The sequence below is a fragment of the Solanum lycopersicum genome, chromosome 4 (assembly GCF_036512215.1).
Source record: "Solanum lycopersicum chromosome 4, SLM_r2.1".
In the NCBI taxonomy this organism is placed as follows: domain Eukaryota; kingdom Viridiplantae; phylum Streptophyta; class Magnoliopsida; order Solanales; family Solanaceae; genus Solanum; species Solanum lycopersicum.
Window position 1 is genome coordinate 67,735,573 of NC_090803.1, and position 16,092 is coordinate 67,751,664.

The 16,092-nt window shown below is 32.1% G+C and overlaps 3 protein-coding genes across 4 annotated transcripts; 1 reads left to right on the plus strand and 2 right to left on the minus strand.

Annotated features, from left to right (window-relative positions):
- Positions 1–1,235: 1,235 nt before the first annotated feature.
- On the plus strand, positions 1,236–3,435 carry LOC101250013 (uncharacterized). 2 transcript variants are annotated; one of them, XM_069296509.1, is made up of 4 exons: positions 1,236–1,732; positions 1,970–2,234; positions 2,639–2,888; positions 3,082–3,435. In XM_069296509.1, the coding sequence occupies exons 1-3, from the start codon at positions 1,594–1,596 to the stop codon at positions 2,859–2,861; spliced, it is 627 nt and encodes a 208-aa protein (XP_069152610.1). In that variant the 5' UTR covers positions 1,236–1,593; the 3' UTR covers positions 2,862–2,888; positions 3,082–3,435. The 2 variants fall into 2 exon arrangements, with proteins under 2 accessions (XP_069152610.1, XP_025886677.1); XM_026030892.2 differs by lacking the exon at positions 3,082–3,435 and having other exon boundaries at positions 2,639–3,074.
- A 482-nt stretch (positions 3,436–3,917) lies between these two features.
- LOC101250597 (F-box protein SKIP23) lies at positions 3,918–6,589 on the minus strand. The gene is made up of 2 exons (XM_004238353.5): positions 5,133–6,589; positions 3,918–4,167 (listed from the first exon to the last, which is right to left on the minus strand). Exon 1 carries the CDS (start codon positions 6,343–6,345, stop codon positions 5,137–5,139), a length of 1,209 nt encoding a protein of 402 aa, XP_004238401.1. The 5' UTR covers positions 6,346–6,589; the 3' UTR covers positions 3,918–4,167; positions 5,133–5,136.
- Positions 6,590–6,726: 137 nt separating this feature from the next.
- On the minus strand, positions 6,727–10,199 carry LOC101250299 (uncharacterized). Its single transcript, XM_004238352.5, has 2 exons — positions 7,815–10,199; positions 6,727–7,734 (listed from the first exon to the last, which is right to left on the minus strand). The coding sequence occupies exons 1-2, from the start codon at positions 8,945–8,947 to the stop codon at positions 7,071–7,073; spliced, it is 1,797 nt and encodes a 598-aa protein (XP_004238400.1). The 5' UTR covers positions 8,948–10,199; the 3' UTR covers positions 6,727–7,070.
- Between the last annotated feature and the right edge of the window lie 5,893 nt (positions 10,200–16,092).

Below are 16,092 nucleotides of genomic sequence, written 5' to 3' on the forward strand. Positions count from 1 at the left end.
TTACTTCGCCTTTTCTCTTTTAATTTTAATTAGACGTCTTACATTTGCTAACTAAAAATATCCCGAAAACACTCAAAGAGTATGATTTAATGATCAATGAAATGATTCTCATATCTAGAAAACACTCAAAGAGTATGACTTAATGATCAATGAAATGATTGAGAATCATAAAGTTTCAGGTTCATATTTCTTTCCTTCTGTTCTAAGTTTGATGAACAAAGTTACCTTATACTTATTGTTGGTGCCTAGTAAGAGATGTGCTAAAGCTGATCAGGGATCATTAAATTTAAAAAAAACATGCAGAAACACATACACACAATCTAAGAATAGGCATAGCTACCTGTACGTTGTTGCTAATAATTAATTTGAGCGAAATAATTACGCAAAAGCACTAAATGCAAGGTACATATAACTTATTATTATAAGATTCTTTTTGTCATTTAACTATATTTAGTTTAATTGTAATTTATACAACTCTTTCACGTTTTAACTTTAAAGTAATTCAGTGCTTACAAAGCTGTGAAGGAATGGGCAAAGACACATAATTCAGAGGATCTTTTCAGCTTCTATCATTCCCATATTATTATGAAAAAAATCCAAATAATCTCTTGATGGATCATCCAAAATCTAGAGTGAGACGTGGCAGATATAGTGAGCCATTGTCAGTTCACAGTTGCCTCAAAAACCCAGAAAAAGGAAGATGCCTTAGAATATACCATCCTCTCATCAATCGGTTTGGCTCTAGCCTTAAACAGACAAGACAACCCATGCACGCCGCACACAAATTATTAGACCAAACCACTCCCAACAAAGCAACTCACCGTTGTCGATTTTAGGTGCATTAATATTAACTTAAATTAAATAATAAAATAAAAAAGCAAATTAAACACTATAGCTGAAATGAAATAGATATATATGAAAAACATCTAGTACAAACAAGATGATCCACCGCGAGACCTGGATTCGAATTCAGCTATAGTGTTTATTTTGCTTTTTTATTTTAAGTTAATATTATATATATATATATATATGATTTTTTTCAAAGTTATCGAGTGCACATAGACACTCATATAAAGGGGGTGGGGTCTGCCTATGTATATAGTTGTATTTATATCATATTAATTTAAAATATATACAAACGGTAAATTTAGATCTCAATATTTGAGATATTAAAGTCATTGTTGTATAATTCAAAATTCATAAAATCTTGTGTCTTCGGTTACAAACACATGGGCTATAACTCAAAATGACTCATTAAAACTATTGAGTCAAAACGAATTAAATAATGTAATCTATCAGTCAAAATGCAACCCAAATCTAAATTTGGAGATTGAGGGAAAAAAAGGGGTAAATTTGGACTAATAATTAAGAAAACTACTTTATTTTTTCAAATAAATAGGAAAAAAACGTTCATCACTTCTACCTGCTCCTATATAAAATTGCATTTTGCAAGAAACCACCCAAACCAGAATGAAAGCAATTCTCAACTACCCCATAGGCCCCATAATCTATTTTTAAAATATAGGAACCTGTAGTACAAAAAACTGTTTTCTATCAACTTTTTTTGCCTAAGTGGTCTGAAAAAAGAACACCATGAATTCTCAAGCTTCTTTGATGACCATCTCCCTACCAGAACAAGAAAAACTTATTCACAAACTCCAACTCTTCAAGATTCAAGGTAAAGATAAACGTGGATGCTCCATCCTTAGCGTCATCGGCAAACTTTTCCCTGGTTAGTTAATTCTTTGCTTTTTCTATGTATATGTGTTTCTGTCCGGCTAAATCAACCCAAAAATACTCTATAACACGATGTGATACTGTCTATTTTGGGAAAACCTGCACGTTTTTCACCAAAAAATGGACATTTATAACACCATTAAGAGTATTGCTACTTTGTTCTCACATCTATCATATCTTTATATATAATTCTAATTCTGATTTTTTTTAATTGTACTGGTTGATTTATCAGCAAGGATTGTAAGTGTGGAGGCAGTGAACAAGTATCTACAAGAGAAGATATATCCAAGTTTAGAGCAGAGACAGTTCTCAATAGTGTACCTGCATACAGGGGTTAACAGAGCTGAGAATTTCCCCGGAATAGCTGCTCTCCGGTCGATCTGTGATGCTATGCCGGAAAACGTGAAAAATCATCTGAATGCTGTGTATTTTCTTCATCCAAGCCTACAGTCTCGACTCTTCCTTGCTCTTTTCGGCCGGCTCATCTTCAGCGGAGGGTAATTCACTATTCATTTCACTTTCTTATAGAAAACATAGATTAATGTCAAGATTCTGGTGGAATAGATAAGATCCTTTCTGTTCTTGATCAGCGATCTCATTTAAGGTATTGAGAATGATAAAATTCCGACCCGCCCATTTTCCAGCACTAATCACGCCTAATATCTTGATCCACATGTCTAATAAAGAGTTTCACCTACTGCCATAAAAATAGTATAATATATACAACGGTCTTTGCAGACCTTCCAACTTAAAATACTGAATTGATGAAATCCCTTTTTATTCTTAAAGGAATACCCCATACTAGATAATAGAAGGTTTTGAAACTAGCAGACTATACAAATCGGACCAATTAGTATTACTGCAATATTTTTTGACTTTAAGAGCAATTACTTAATTGCAGGGTGTATTGGAAGATGAATTACATGACCAGGCTAGAGTTCTTGTGGGAACACGTAAAGAGAAAGGAGATAGAAATACCCGAGTTTGTGTATGATCACGAAGAGGAGCTGGATGACTACCGTCCGATGATGGACTATGGAATGGAGGGAGATCATCCAAGGGTTTATGTTAATTCTACTGTTGAACCTGCTATTTCTATGTACTCAATGAGGTGTATTGCTTAGTTAAAAATGAGGAAGAACTGTTTTAAGGTGGGTCTTAGATGGGCTGAACTGATAATGTCTGCCGGCCTCTTAGGCTACTATCTTTTATCTTCAACCATTACTAGTATTACTGTTAGAAAAGCTGCAAAATGCTTAGTGATTATATGTGGCATTCCAATTCTAGGTTTTTTTTAGACTGTAAAATGGAAAACCAAATGAGCTTTTTTTCTTTAACATTCAGGCTTGTAGCTGAACTGAACAACTCTTCCTATCATTTCCAATGGACAAAGCCTTGTTTCCTCATTTCTTCTCTAAAACCAGCAATATATTTTTAAGAAGCAGAAGTTAGGAACTGATCATGCACATACTGAACATTGGAGGCTTAGCTAAGAGAGCTCTCACAAAAAGGCATCCTTTTGGGATCATTTGGATTCCAGGAGACATGAGAACAAAATTGAAGCACAAGGCAGTCAGAGGCAGATGTAGCATGTTTGATATAAATTCAACCGAACCCAAAATTTTGGACGCAGAGTATATCAATATGTAAGAATAACTAAAATTTCAATAAAGATTAAAAAGAATCCTCAACTGGAAACACACGACTTCTATAATGTCTTTGGTCATTCCATTTGGTTAAAGTCAATTGGCATCATACTGAAACCTGCTCAGCCGCTCCCAAATGAACATAGCCAAATTCTAGGCTATCTCCAATTCCATAAGTTCTCTCCGGTGACTGTCTTAAATTGTGGAGAAATATTCTTTTCGATGTAACTATGATGTAGTAACATTTTTAATCTACAACCCTTCCAAATACAATCATTCTAATTTTCCAAAATTCCAAACATTTCACAAGCTTAGTTAAATAAATCACCAATAGGCTATACGGACTTAGCTTTCTGGTTAGTTTACTCATCTTTATGATACTCTTTCTGGTTAGTTTACACATCTGTATGATATTACAAGAGTAGACCTCCAGGCCCTGAATCCTAGCTAATGTTCCGTTCCAGCTAATTAGGTTTTCACAATAAAAGTGAAGGTATTTACAGAAACACAAGCAGACGCAGCAAGATCATGCAATTACACAAGAACTTTGCAGGCATAAATATATATGTTGATACAGGTTTATTTACAACACATGAATATTTGATAAATAGGAATGTTGCGGTCACCCAGATAGCATCAAGAAATGTAGGTACATGTTTACTTACAGCACACCACTAATTGATAATTTGCGTCTCATATACAAATTAATTCATCCATCAAATTGAACTCTGGCCAGAAAAACATATTCACAAACCCCGTCAATGGAGGAATCCACCAAGGTCCACTGCAACAAGATAAAAGCACGATTCAAAAGGTATTATACACTGTAAGCAGAGATCAAATTAGAGGACGGATGAACAGGTCTATTAAAAAGTTCCTTCTTTTTCCTATTTTCCTAAATCAACTTTTCCCCATCCAAACTGTAAAAGAACAAAGAACTTAAGAAACATATGCATCTATGCAAATTTCTAAATTACATGCTCATGGTAGAGCTAGAGATCTCCATTATGTTTGCCCGGTTATTGGTGGGAAAAAATTGGAAATCACATGAGTTGCCTAATCAAAGAAAAACAGACAGATGAAACATCAGATAACAGTTACCCGAGAAGTTGGATAACTCAATATCTAAGCCCCTTTGACATGTAACTTAACTTAATTCAGATAGAGGAGTATCAGGACCCACAATTACAACTGAATAAAATGGTAACTGCTCAGTTCTTTATGCATAATATAAACTTATATTTTTCTAATAGGACTAGTGCAACTGGTATTACTTCATCTTAACAGAAGACTCTCTTTATCTAGCATATTCACAACATCAACACAAGCTAATATTCTAGGTCAAAGGAAGCAATTTATTTGCCATGAAATAGTCAAAATGTATTGTTCCGTTGGGGAATAACTAACGGTTATCAATGTGTTGTCCTTAAAGTCTCTCCTAACTGCAATCTTATTATTGGCACTATAAGTCTTTCAGTTGTTTGGAGGCACAAAGAATCTCCATACAAGTTTAGAAAAGTTAGCTGTGCACAGTCTATTTACACTTATATTGAATTGTGCTTCATCTATAACTTCAAATATCTTATAATCGATCCAATCAAGCTTCTGGTGAAATTCAAGAAGTTGACTGTTAATCTCTCTAGAGTTGTCAAGAGAGTAGTACAATGGATTACAGCAGTGACCAGACTAGAAATACAGTTCACAAAGTAAAACAACCTAACATACACCACAAAAGATAGGCAGACTTACATTTTCAACATGGATTTGGAGTGAACCAAATTGGAGGAGGCCAACGAAGCATAGAATGTGAACTGCGAGGACAGCAGGACAACGCTTCAATACTACCATCCGCTAAATTGTAATATCCTAAATCATGATTTCCATCGACACCATCATAGTTAGCCTCACAATAATCATCAGTAAAGTAAATCCTGTTTCCTCCACATCCAGGAAAATCAGAAGCCAACAATGCCAACGAAGAATTTTCTCCTAAAAACAACATTGTCTCGCCCAAACTGTTAATCTCCTCCCACTCACACCTTGGTCTTTCTAAAACCAACCTAAAGACACAAAATTCAACTGTCTTATACACCACATCAAGCTTATGATACGCCGCGTCAATATCAAGCTCCAAAAATCTAGTCACCAATAAAAAATCATCATTTGTTTTGACCAAATACTGCATATCACCACCAATTTGCTTAGGAGTTTCAATAAATGAAACACTAGGTGAGTCACCACTAACATCACAAACTGCAATTTCTCCAGATTTATGAACAGCATAGAACAATCCTTCAAAATAGATAACATCCTCATCGTAAAACCGCGCATCATCAATAAATTTCCATGAATGTTCTCCATTTTTGCAGTAAGCAAGCTCACCTGTTCCATTAAGGATCACCATCGTAATAAAATTCGGATCACGTGAAGGACTACTAGAAATGACAGCCTTCCTAATAAACGAATCACGCATTTCTTTCAAATTACGAGCGTGAACCTCGCCATCAGGAGACCGGAGGGTAAATTCCCGACCGACGCTATAAAAATTGAAATTCATCACATTAGGAAATTGAGAAACCGGTGGAAGATCAAAAGTTACTTTTGTAAGTGGATTAATAACGAAAATTGACGGCGATTCGTCGACGATGATGAGCCAGCCATGGGAAGAGCCGCATCGTCGTCGGCTGCTTGAAGCCTCAGGAAGATTGAGAAAGTGAACCTTGTTGTCAACGAAGTTGAAAAAACCACGTCGGTTCGTCTGGTTTTTTGGGAGCATTAACCATGGGAGCTGACATGGTAGGTTTTTGGGAGTCGCCGGCGTTGAGGAACGCCAGCTGGGACAAACCGCCCGGAAATGGAGGTAGTCACGGAGGTCAATTATCTTATTCACGATCGCGTCGAGAAGCTCCGGTGGAAGTTCCGACCAGTCATGGTCAACCGACATGGTTTTAGATAATACCATTGAAATACAATAGTAATATGCCCCTCAAAAAGCGAGAGAGACTTCATATATTAAGCTTTAATGTATATTTTATCTAGCGAATATATATGATGTACGCATAAAAATGTATATAGTAGCTTAGGAATATAAATATTTTTGGTTGAATGTCAACTTAATTACACAATTATTACTAATATTTTATTACAAAACAAAACTAGACCCTTTGATTTCTCATTCACATCTTACTTCTGACTTTTTCGAAAGCCTGTTTTTAGAGATACCAATTCGATATCACTTATCAAAGTAGATACGAAAGAGGTAAATAATATTGAAGAAAACAAAGCAACTAATAAGGAAATATTAACCACCATATAGCAACACAAAGAGGAGCATACAACTATATAAAATTTGAACAACCATTGCTAATAGCTAATTCAAAAGTTCAGCTTGCCATGTCAAATTATCAGTGTCATGTAATTTGTCAAATTACAGTTTGTTCACTTCAGCAAAAACTAAAGCATATTGCTTCACTTCCACCATAACATTTGAAGCAGTATAACAAAATTAACGAAGTTTCAACACTTAAATTTTGACATGTCCTAGAATTAGGATCAAGAACTTTCTCTATCTTTGCTCCATGGAGTTCCCTTGAAAGAATAGAACACCATAAATGATAGAACACATAGGTAAAAAGTTTACATGATATTGGTGCACAAGATGCAGAGAGTTGTTTGATAGAGCATAGCCTATGAGTTGATCAAATCAGCATCGCGCCCTGCCTCGCCATTCTTTGCATTGATGCTCTCACCATTGTTCAGAGCAACTAAATCAGCCTCAACAACAGTTTTAACAACTTCTGAATCATCACCAGCAGAATTAACATTACCAGTGCTCTCACCATTGTTGACAGCAACTAAACAAGCCTCAACAACAGTTTTAACAACTTCAGGACCAGCACCAGCAGAATTAATATTATCGGTGTTCTCACCATTGTTGACAGCACCTACACCAGCCTCAACAACAGTTTCAGTAACTTCTGGGCCAGCAACAGCAGAACTAACATTATCAGTGCTCTCACCATTGTTAACAGCACCTAAACCAGCCTCAACAGCAGTTTCAACAACTTCCAGACCACCACCAGCAGGTTTAACAATATCCACAGCACGCAGATCAGGGTAATTACGATGGTTCAGGGAATGCAGCCATACAGCCATTGTCCCTTCCTTTTGTTCTGTCGATGCAATATGACTATAGATATACTTCACTTTGAATTCTTCTGCTTCCTCTAAATAAGCTTTCAGAGACACTTCTTCATGAGTGTCCTTCCACTTACTGTTATATGAGGTGAAAAAGCATTCGTCCAAATACAAACCAACCTCAGGCGCCATGGGAACATTGATGTTGACATCCCTGATATGATCAAATTGTATCATATTAAACCATGCTTACCTACTCAAAACTTAAAAACAGAGAAGAGTACTAACACATACCTTCGGAAGGCAGTTACAATTAACGATTCAGGAGCACAGTTTCTCATGATAGCTACAGCAAGACCAATCATTTTACGGATTTGATGAAGCATGAAGCTCTGACCAATAACCTCACACTTCACAAAATCAATGCCATCAACATTCACTACAGTATTTGCATTAAAGGAAATGATAAATCGCTTGGCAGCAGGGTCATCAGCTTTTGTTCTAGTTGTGAAATTGTGAAAATTATGAGTTCCTTCAAAATACTTCAAAATTCTGTTAAATCTCTCTTTTTCTTTCTCTCCATAGCAAAACACACTCTCTTCCACTTGTTCTTCCTTTTTAGCATTTTCATCACTTCTCTCTACTACATCAATCCTTTCTTCAACCTTCTCACTTAAAGAAGCTTCATTTTCAATTATCATATTTGTATCAGTAGTCGGATCATTTGCAGTAACTACTGGTGCATCAACAATAATAACTGACTGAGTTATTGGATCGAAAACACGTCTACCCATTACTCCAGCGACTTTACGACCCCTTTCTGGACAATTTAAACACTTAACAAGCTCTTTTCCAGATCCTAAACTAGCTAACACGCTTTCTCTATCACGATGTGCATATGGATCAAGAGCAAAAACAGGAACCAAATACACATACCTACGTTTATCACAAAACTTCTTAGCACTGAACGCATTCGTTACACGTTTAAACCCAAAGATCCGGATTTGAGGAACGAGAATGGAGTTAAGCCGATCAATAAAACCAGGCGGATCGACGTAAAACCGACCCGAAACAACTTGACCGACGGCGCTAACGCCCTTATCAGTACGAGCAGAACGAGCCCACTCGTACTTTCTGGGTTGACATTTATCATGGTCAGGCACACCACCTGCTTGATAAAGTGCTTCTTCTAAATCTCCTTCGATTGTTTTTGCTCCAGGATTCTTCTGCATACCCTGATATCCTACTCCACAGTAAGCAAAGAATATTGCTACTTTCCGGCGCTTGTATCTAGGTTTCCTCTCCGGAGCAGAACCATCTCCGGCGCCGGCGGCGTATTCTTCGTCGGAAGTAGTGGTGGTGGACATTTTCTGTTTTTTGGGTTGTGGTTCTTCAGTAATTGATGAAGGAACTGGTTCTTTCTCCATGTTTGATTTCAGTAATCAGAGGGAATTGGAAATTTGGGAATGAAAGAGATGGTGGCCATTACAGAGCAATTTGTTGATTGGGGATTTTATCAAACCCTAATAAAACCCTAGAACCAACTGCCCGGCGCCACGATGGATCTGAAAATGGCATGCTGCTCTTGATTGTACCATTTGAATGGACAATAGTACTTGGAGGATTTTGGAAATTAAAAAAAAAAAAAGGTGATGCTAGACAATTTGGACATACAAAAAAGAATGAAAAATGATATTTAAATTTTTTTTTTTAAAAAAGGGTGATGCTAGACAATTTGGACATAAAAAAAAATGAAAAATGATATTTAAATCTTTTAAAAAGAAATTGATATTCTAAACAAACTTTTGAAAAAAAGTTAAAATTGATCAAAATCATTTTGTCAAAATTTAAAACTTGTATTTTTATAAAAGAAGTTACAATTTGATCGAAGTATCATGATTCAATTGGCATAGACGAAATTAGATTAGTTGAATGTAATTAAGCATGATGGTGGTTTGTAACTATATGAAAAAGTGATATGATCAATAATTTAGAGTGTTGATTTGAAGAATATATATGAGCCAAAAAAATAAATCAGAGATATTTTTAAATTAATAAATGGATATGAAAGATTATTTGTGAAGCATTTCCTATATGTTGAAAATATTTATATTCCTACAACTATCTTTTGAGATTTTTCCACTCAAAAACAATATAATTACCAACAGTTTAAAATAAAGATGCATCAAAATAGATGAAAACTTCAAAAGAAAAGGGGAAAATATAAATAACTTCTCTCCGAGCACGGGTCAAGGCCTAGGCGTCGAGCTAAAGAGAGTAAACCGAACTTTTATAGTTTGATTAATAAACTATTTTTTTTATATAAAAAAAAAGTTCAAAATATCTTTAATAAATTATCATTCATCCACGCATTGACTCCTTATCATCCACTTTCAATTCAAAATTAAATTATATTCAATAGTTGAGCACCAAAAAAACAAGTGATCAAATTTGAACTCAATAAGTGAGTGAAAAGTGAATTTAGGAGCCAATAAGTGGATGTAAAGTAGTTTTATACTATTTGTAATATTTCCACGATATATATTCTACACCCTTTTTCCGAAAAAAGAAAATTATTAGAGTACATACATATTTTAGTGTAGTTAAATGGGAATTAAATCTAATTGTCCTTGTACAAATCTTTTACATATTGAATTTAGATAGATACCTCAAAAAAAAAAAAAATTCACTTCTATAGAAACATTACCTAAAACATAAATCACGAAGAAAATAATTTAACTTGAATGAAAATCACTTATATAGAACATTACCTAAAACATGAATCATTTAACTTGAATGAAAATTACTTGTAACATAGAAGATTATCTAAAACAAAATTAAGCTACTATTGGTAGGAGGGTCTTTATATAAGAGCCAAAAGGACGAAACTTGATCATTTGCGGGAGTTGAACAGGGTTGAGGGTTTTATGACGTAAATCATAAAGAAATAAATATTTATCAGCTTTAAAGTAGAATAAAAATATACCATCTTGGATGTAGAGAGGTTTCATGATCCGATGCAGATAGTCGGGGTTACGACCTGGACCATAAGGAGTTAGATTGATGTTATATGTTTTGTTCCACGTCCACTTTTTATAGTGTTCCAAGATCCATATATCTAGTGCTAGTGCAGGCTGAGAGGCAAGCAAGTGACAGAAACACAAATTGTTTTCCATGACTAAGAGAGTCATCATGGATTTATGTTCATTGTCAATGTGGGCGACGTTGCAAACACTTCCAGGATGAGGTTTAGCATAGATTTGTTCATTATCCATTTTAAAAATGAGAATACCATTGTTGTCACAACTAGGCTTGTTTTGTAAATCATAATGTGTGATCCAATGCAATGCTCGATTAACCATTGCTGGAGATCCTTTCTTGTATAGAGGCAACAAGTTGACACTAGTACCGCGTATTTCCCTCCAAGTCTGTGTCTTGAATGTATATACTAAATATACAACTAAAGAGCCATTAATTACTCCCGCAGAAAGAAGTTTGAATTGATGATCCACTGGACAATAATAAAGAGCACATAATAAATTGTGATCTGTGCGTTGTACAATAACTTCCTCTTGTGTTGTGGGGTTCAAAACATAACAAATTTTACCACAACGTGCATCATTAACAAACAGAATAACTCCTTCACATGAGAATCTAATATGAGGAGGATGAACTCCTTGGTACTTTTTATTATTCACCAGAAGCTGAGAATGGAGATACAGATTTTCCATGTTGACGGGTTTAGTCAGATAATGGGGTTTAGTCAGATAATTAGTAACCACATAGAGTTTTTTGTTGGTACGAGTACTATCACGGAGAAGAAGCATGGGTCCTCTCGCATTAGCTTTACTCAGATGTAACGTCTTAAAATCGCGTGATGAGATCAAAGCTCCCAAATAATCCCTTTTACTTTGACATCGAACAACGACTTCTATAGGAAGTCTATTCAAGATATCAATCACAATACAATCAGGCAAACGTACCGATTCATCATCACCTTTGCATAACATGGAAATAAACAATTGTCTCAAGCATTCAAAAGCCATACCTACCTACAACAAAAATATATTATACTCAGTTATTATTAATAATATACGACATGACTATTTCATCACGATGAACAACTTACAAATTGATCCAAAGGGGTTTCAAGGACTATAAAATTACTAGGGTTTTTTTCATAATACATATATATATATATACCCAAATGATTTCGATTTTACAATTCCTTTTTCTTTGAGAAAAAAGTTCAAAATGGTCCCTTATTTCTTTCGATCGAGCACTTTTAATATAATAGGTAAGTGGAAAAAACAAAACGACCCATATTTAATTTATTCTCTATTCTTTTTCTTTTTTAGGTAGGGTTATTTTTATTTAGCTTTTTTATTAAAAAAACGACTACATAATTATATATATTTTACTACCATTTTATACTTTAAAAATATTAAAGTATCTTGCCACTAATTAAAATTTTTTTACCGTATATGAGCAACATACATATAGATACATATATTTTACTATCATATACGCTTAAAAACAAATCGGAAAAGATTCAATCACAATTCATATTTTAATAGAATGTTATATTTTATAGTGTGTGTATATGCATTTCCTTGTGCCGCACAATTTGAAGGAAAAACACATACTTCACTACCATATTTATGATTACTACCTATACTTTCAAAATATTACACCTTTGAAGAATCTATTTATAGAATTATGTACGAAAATAACTAATATATATAGTCACTAATTTCACATAACTACAATCATCAATGAATTGAATTAATCAATAATAATTTATATAATAACAAATAGAAATCAATTTATACATTTACGTAAAAAAATAAAATCATATATAAAAACTAAACTAGTTGGTAAATTTAAAGAGACCATTAATTCACTTCAGACAAAAAGCTTTAGCAATTCAACCATGTATATAGCGTTTACCCTATATGAAAGGAATTAGTAAAAGTTAATTACAATGAGAATAATATCAATAAATACTCAAGTCTCAATGTTTGGTTCTTTTCCCCTTTTATAATATAATTAATAACTAATGTATATAATTAATAAAAAAAACAAATTACAACATCTGAACTAACAACATTTATTTCCTTTCGATTCCACTACTTAAGTAATGTTTATATCGACAGTAGAATATATCTGGTTTAATCAATATGTATATAACTGTATCTAAGTGATTAGATCATAAGTTAGTGAGATTTATATAAGTTTCTATACTGAGCACCTCATAACTAAGTTAAATATAACATTTTTCATATTTTGCTATTAAACAAAGATATTAAAGTGTAAATCATTAAAAATATATCAGATAGGGTGGTGTTACTTGATTGGGTATATATATTATTAATTATGTGTTTAGATATAGTATTTTAACAATTTTCAAGATTAAACATGTAAGTAGGAAATTGTTTAAGTATAAATTATTAATCATGTTTAGATATAGTATTATGACAATTTTAAGATTAAATTTATAAATAGAAAATTATTGAATATATACTATTATTCAGTCGTTACAATAAAATATCAATAAAAATGAAAATGAAAATGAAAATGGATCCCGTAAGCGTTTAAAATGAAATTTTCATTACTACGATAGTTAATGGGTTTGAATTCTCTCTCCCTCTCCCCCCCCCCCCACCCTCAACACCCCACCCCACCTCTCTACGACACTACAATATAAAATAGAAATAATTTAAGATGGTAAAGGTCAGACCTACAAAGGAAAAATTAGCTATCTAGTCAAAATTTCAGATATAATTATTAAAAACAATAATACTTTATAATAATTATTAAAAATGTCATTATAGCAATATTTTTAAAAATATAATGTATCCTAATTTATTTCATATTAATCACATGTTTTCTCTCATATATTATTCATATAGCAAATTATCTATTTATAACTATCCTCTTAATACATTATATTGTCCCTCCTTATTAATCCCATTTTCTCTCTATTCATTAATTTTATTCCCCTTCCTGTTCTTTCAGATTTTATTATTATTATTAAAATAGAAAATATCAAATAAAATATTTGCATCATATTCTCATTTAATTGAATAACTTTCTTTTAATTTGTATTAATTGGATTAATATTTAAAAAAAATAGTTTTGATTTGTATTTTATTTGACCGTTTATGTATTTTTGTGTTCAAATTTATTCAACTTCAGAATTATTTATTTAATAAATTCCTTTTGAATTTGATTTTTTAAGTAGATCTCATTGCTTTTTAGGGTAGGTTTTGTATTTTGATGTTTACATTTTTTCAATTTTAGTTAATATATAATTTATATAATTTCATACTCAATTTTTCTTCATATTAGTATTGTCAGTTATGTTTTTTATATGTCAATTGCATTTTCAGAATATTGTATTTATTTAAATCAAATTATAGACTGATAAAATGATATATATTCTTATTTAAATTGTATTCATATTAGTATATATGTTGTATTTTTTATATTTTCATTATATTTTTCAGCAATATCAAATTTATTTAAGCATATTGTATCCATGTGCATTCAAATTAATTATTTTGTATGCTTTGTTTAAATTCAGTTTTCAAACGTATTTGTATTCAAAGTAAATGTATTTGTATGTTGTATATCAAATATTTGTACTTGTGTAATTTTATTTTTAGCTTCTGATTAACAAAAAATGTATTCTAAACTGATTTTATATTTTAAAAGTCGTATTTTGAAAATTGCATCCAAAAAGTTGTTTCATAACTGTTGATTAAATTCATTATTTACTTTTATTTGTAACTTTCGATTTATTAAAAAGTTGTATTCTAACTTGATTTGTATTCCAAAAATTGTATTTTAAAAATTGTATTCTATAAGTTGTTGTCTATAATTGTTAAACAAATTTGTATTTCAATCAAATTTATACTTCAATCATTCAATATATAAAATCTTAATCATTCAATATAAAATAGGGATAACATCATCAAAGTTATATCAAAATAAATTTATATTCTAATAATTCAATACATAATATCATCAAATTTGTATCCAAACTTATTTGTATTCCGATTATTCAATATACAATATCACTACATTAAAATTATTTTCGAATAAAATTTCAAAAATCTACTCTCATGCTGCATTACCACTAATTTTGATGAATTCTTTGAGACAATACGAGATCTATCATATTTTGAAAAATAAATGTGATTTTCTGATTGTATATTTCAATTACTTTCTTTGATCAATCATTGATTTCGAATTTTGTAGGAACATCAACAATGAATTGCTTCACTTTCGTATCTCAAAATTGCTTCCCAAATTTATCAGCAATTTTGAATTTTCTAAGAAGAACAATGATGAGCAGATACAATTTTGAATTTTAACAATGATACACATAATTTTGATTGTTATGCAATTTTGTATTTTTTAGGAGAGAAGGATGATGAACTTCTTTTTACAATTAATCCATGACTCTTGAGAATGAAAATAAAAATTCTTGCAGGAGATTTGTCCATAAATGATGATCAATTGACTTGACTTTTACGAAGAATGAGAATTATCAATGGAGAATCGAAAATCGATAACGAAATCTGAATAAAATTAATTAATTCAAAAAAAATTATCCAACAAAAGTGGGACAAATCAACGAAAACATAAATTCAATTTCAATTGAGTTATTCAAAAATAGTTAGAGATTGTTAGATACAAAGTTTAAAAGAAACAGACACATATAAAATATGTTTGGATGAACTTATAATTTTTGGCTAATAAATTAAAAATCATAAGTTAGAAAGTTTATATATATGTAACTTATTTTTATCTTTTTAGCTTAAAGAAAAGTATTTAAAAATTATTTTTCTTTTTTAATTCAAACACTAAAAAAAAAAACTTTAAAAGCACTATATTTAATGGGTTTTTCGAGGAACCAGTTCCCTCATGAAGTACTAATCTTTAATGGGCTTTTGAAAATAACTAAAGATGTTGTGCAACCTTTGTATAGAATTTTGGATCAGTAACAGTAAAGAAATATGTAATAAAGGTGAAGAAATGAAAGAAAAATGGTTGAGATTAAATGATCCATAAAATAACTCTACCAATTCCAAAAGTTACCTTAAAAGATTACTTAATTTATTCACCGTATTTTTTAAAGAAATAATATTCTTTGCCCTCTCTGGCTCGCCTCTCTCCTCCCTCCCCCGATCTCGATCGCCTCTCTCCTCCCTCTCGCAATCTCTCTTGCCATATATACAAATATACATATGTATAATATACAATTATCTAACCAATATACAGATACAATTCACCTTTCTCCCACTGTTTTCCCCCCCTCTCTCTCCTCTCTCCTCTCTCCTCTCTCCTCTCTCCTCTCTCTCCTAGTCTTGTTCGCCTCTCTCCTCCATATAACATGTAGCCACAAATTATAATTATCAAACTATAGCTATGGAGGATAATTAATTATTTTTAAGTGGCTATATGTGAAAATTTCCCTTTTTTATATATAGAGAAAAATCATATAATTAGACACCTTTCCCTATCAAGTATATACCCTTCAAAAATATTAAAATATCTTACACCT

Bases quoted from the DNA above. Each gene is read 5' to 3' on its own strand.
- LOC101250013 (XM_069296509.1), top strand. From the start codon at position 1,594: ATGAATTCTCAAGCTTCTTTGATGACCATCTCCCTACCAGAACAAGAA. The intron at 1,733-1,969 runs GTTAGTTAATTC...TTGATTTATCAG, and splicing joins CATCGGCAAACTTTTCCCTG to CAAGGATTGTAAGTGTGGAG. The intron at 2,235-2,638 runs GTAATTCACTAT...ACTTAATTGCAG, and splicing joins CGGCTCATCTTCAGCGGAGG to GGTGTATTGGAAGATGAATT.
- LOC101250597 (XM_004238353.5), bottom strand. From the start codon at position 6,345: ATGGTATTATCTAAAACCATGTCGGTTGACCATGACTGGTCGGAACTT.
- LOC101250299 (XM_004238352.5), bottom strand. From the start codon at position 8,947: ATGGAGAAAGAACCAGTTCCTTCATCAATTACTGAAGAACCACAACCC. The intron at 7,735-7,814 runs GTATGTGTTAGT...TGATCATATCAG, and splicing joins ATTGTAACTGCCTTCCGAAG to GGATGTCAACATCAATGTTC.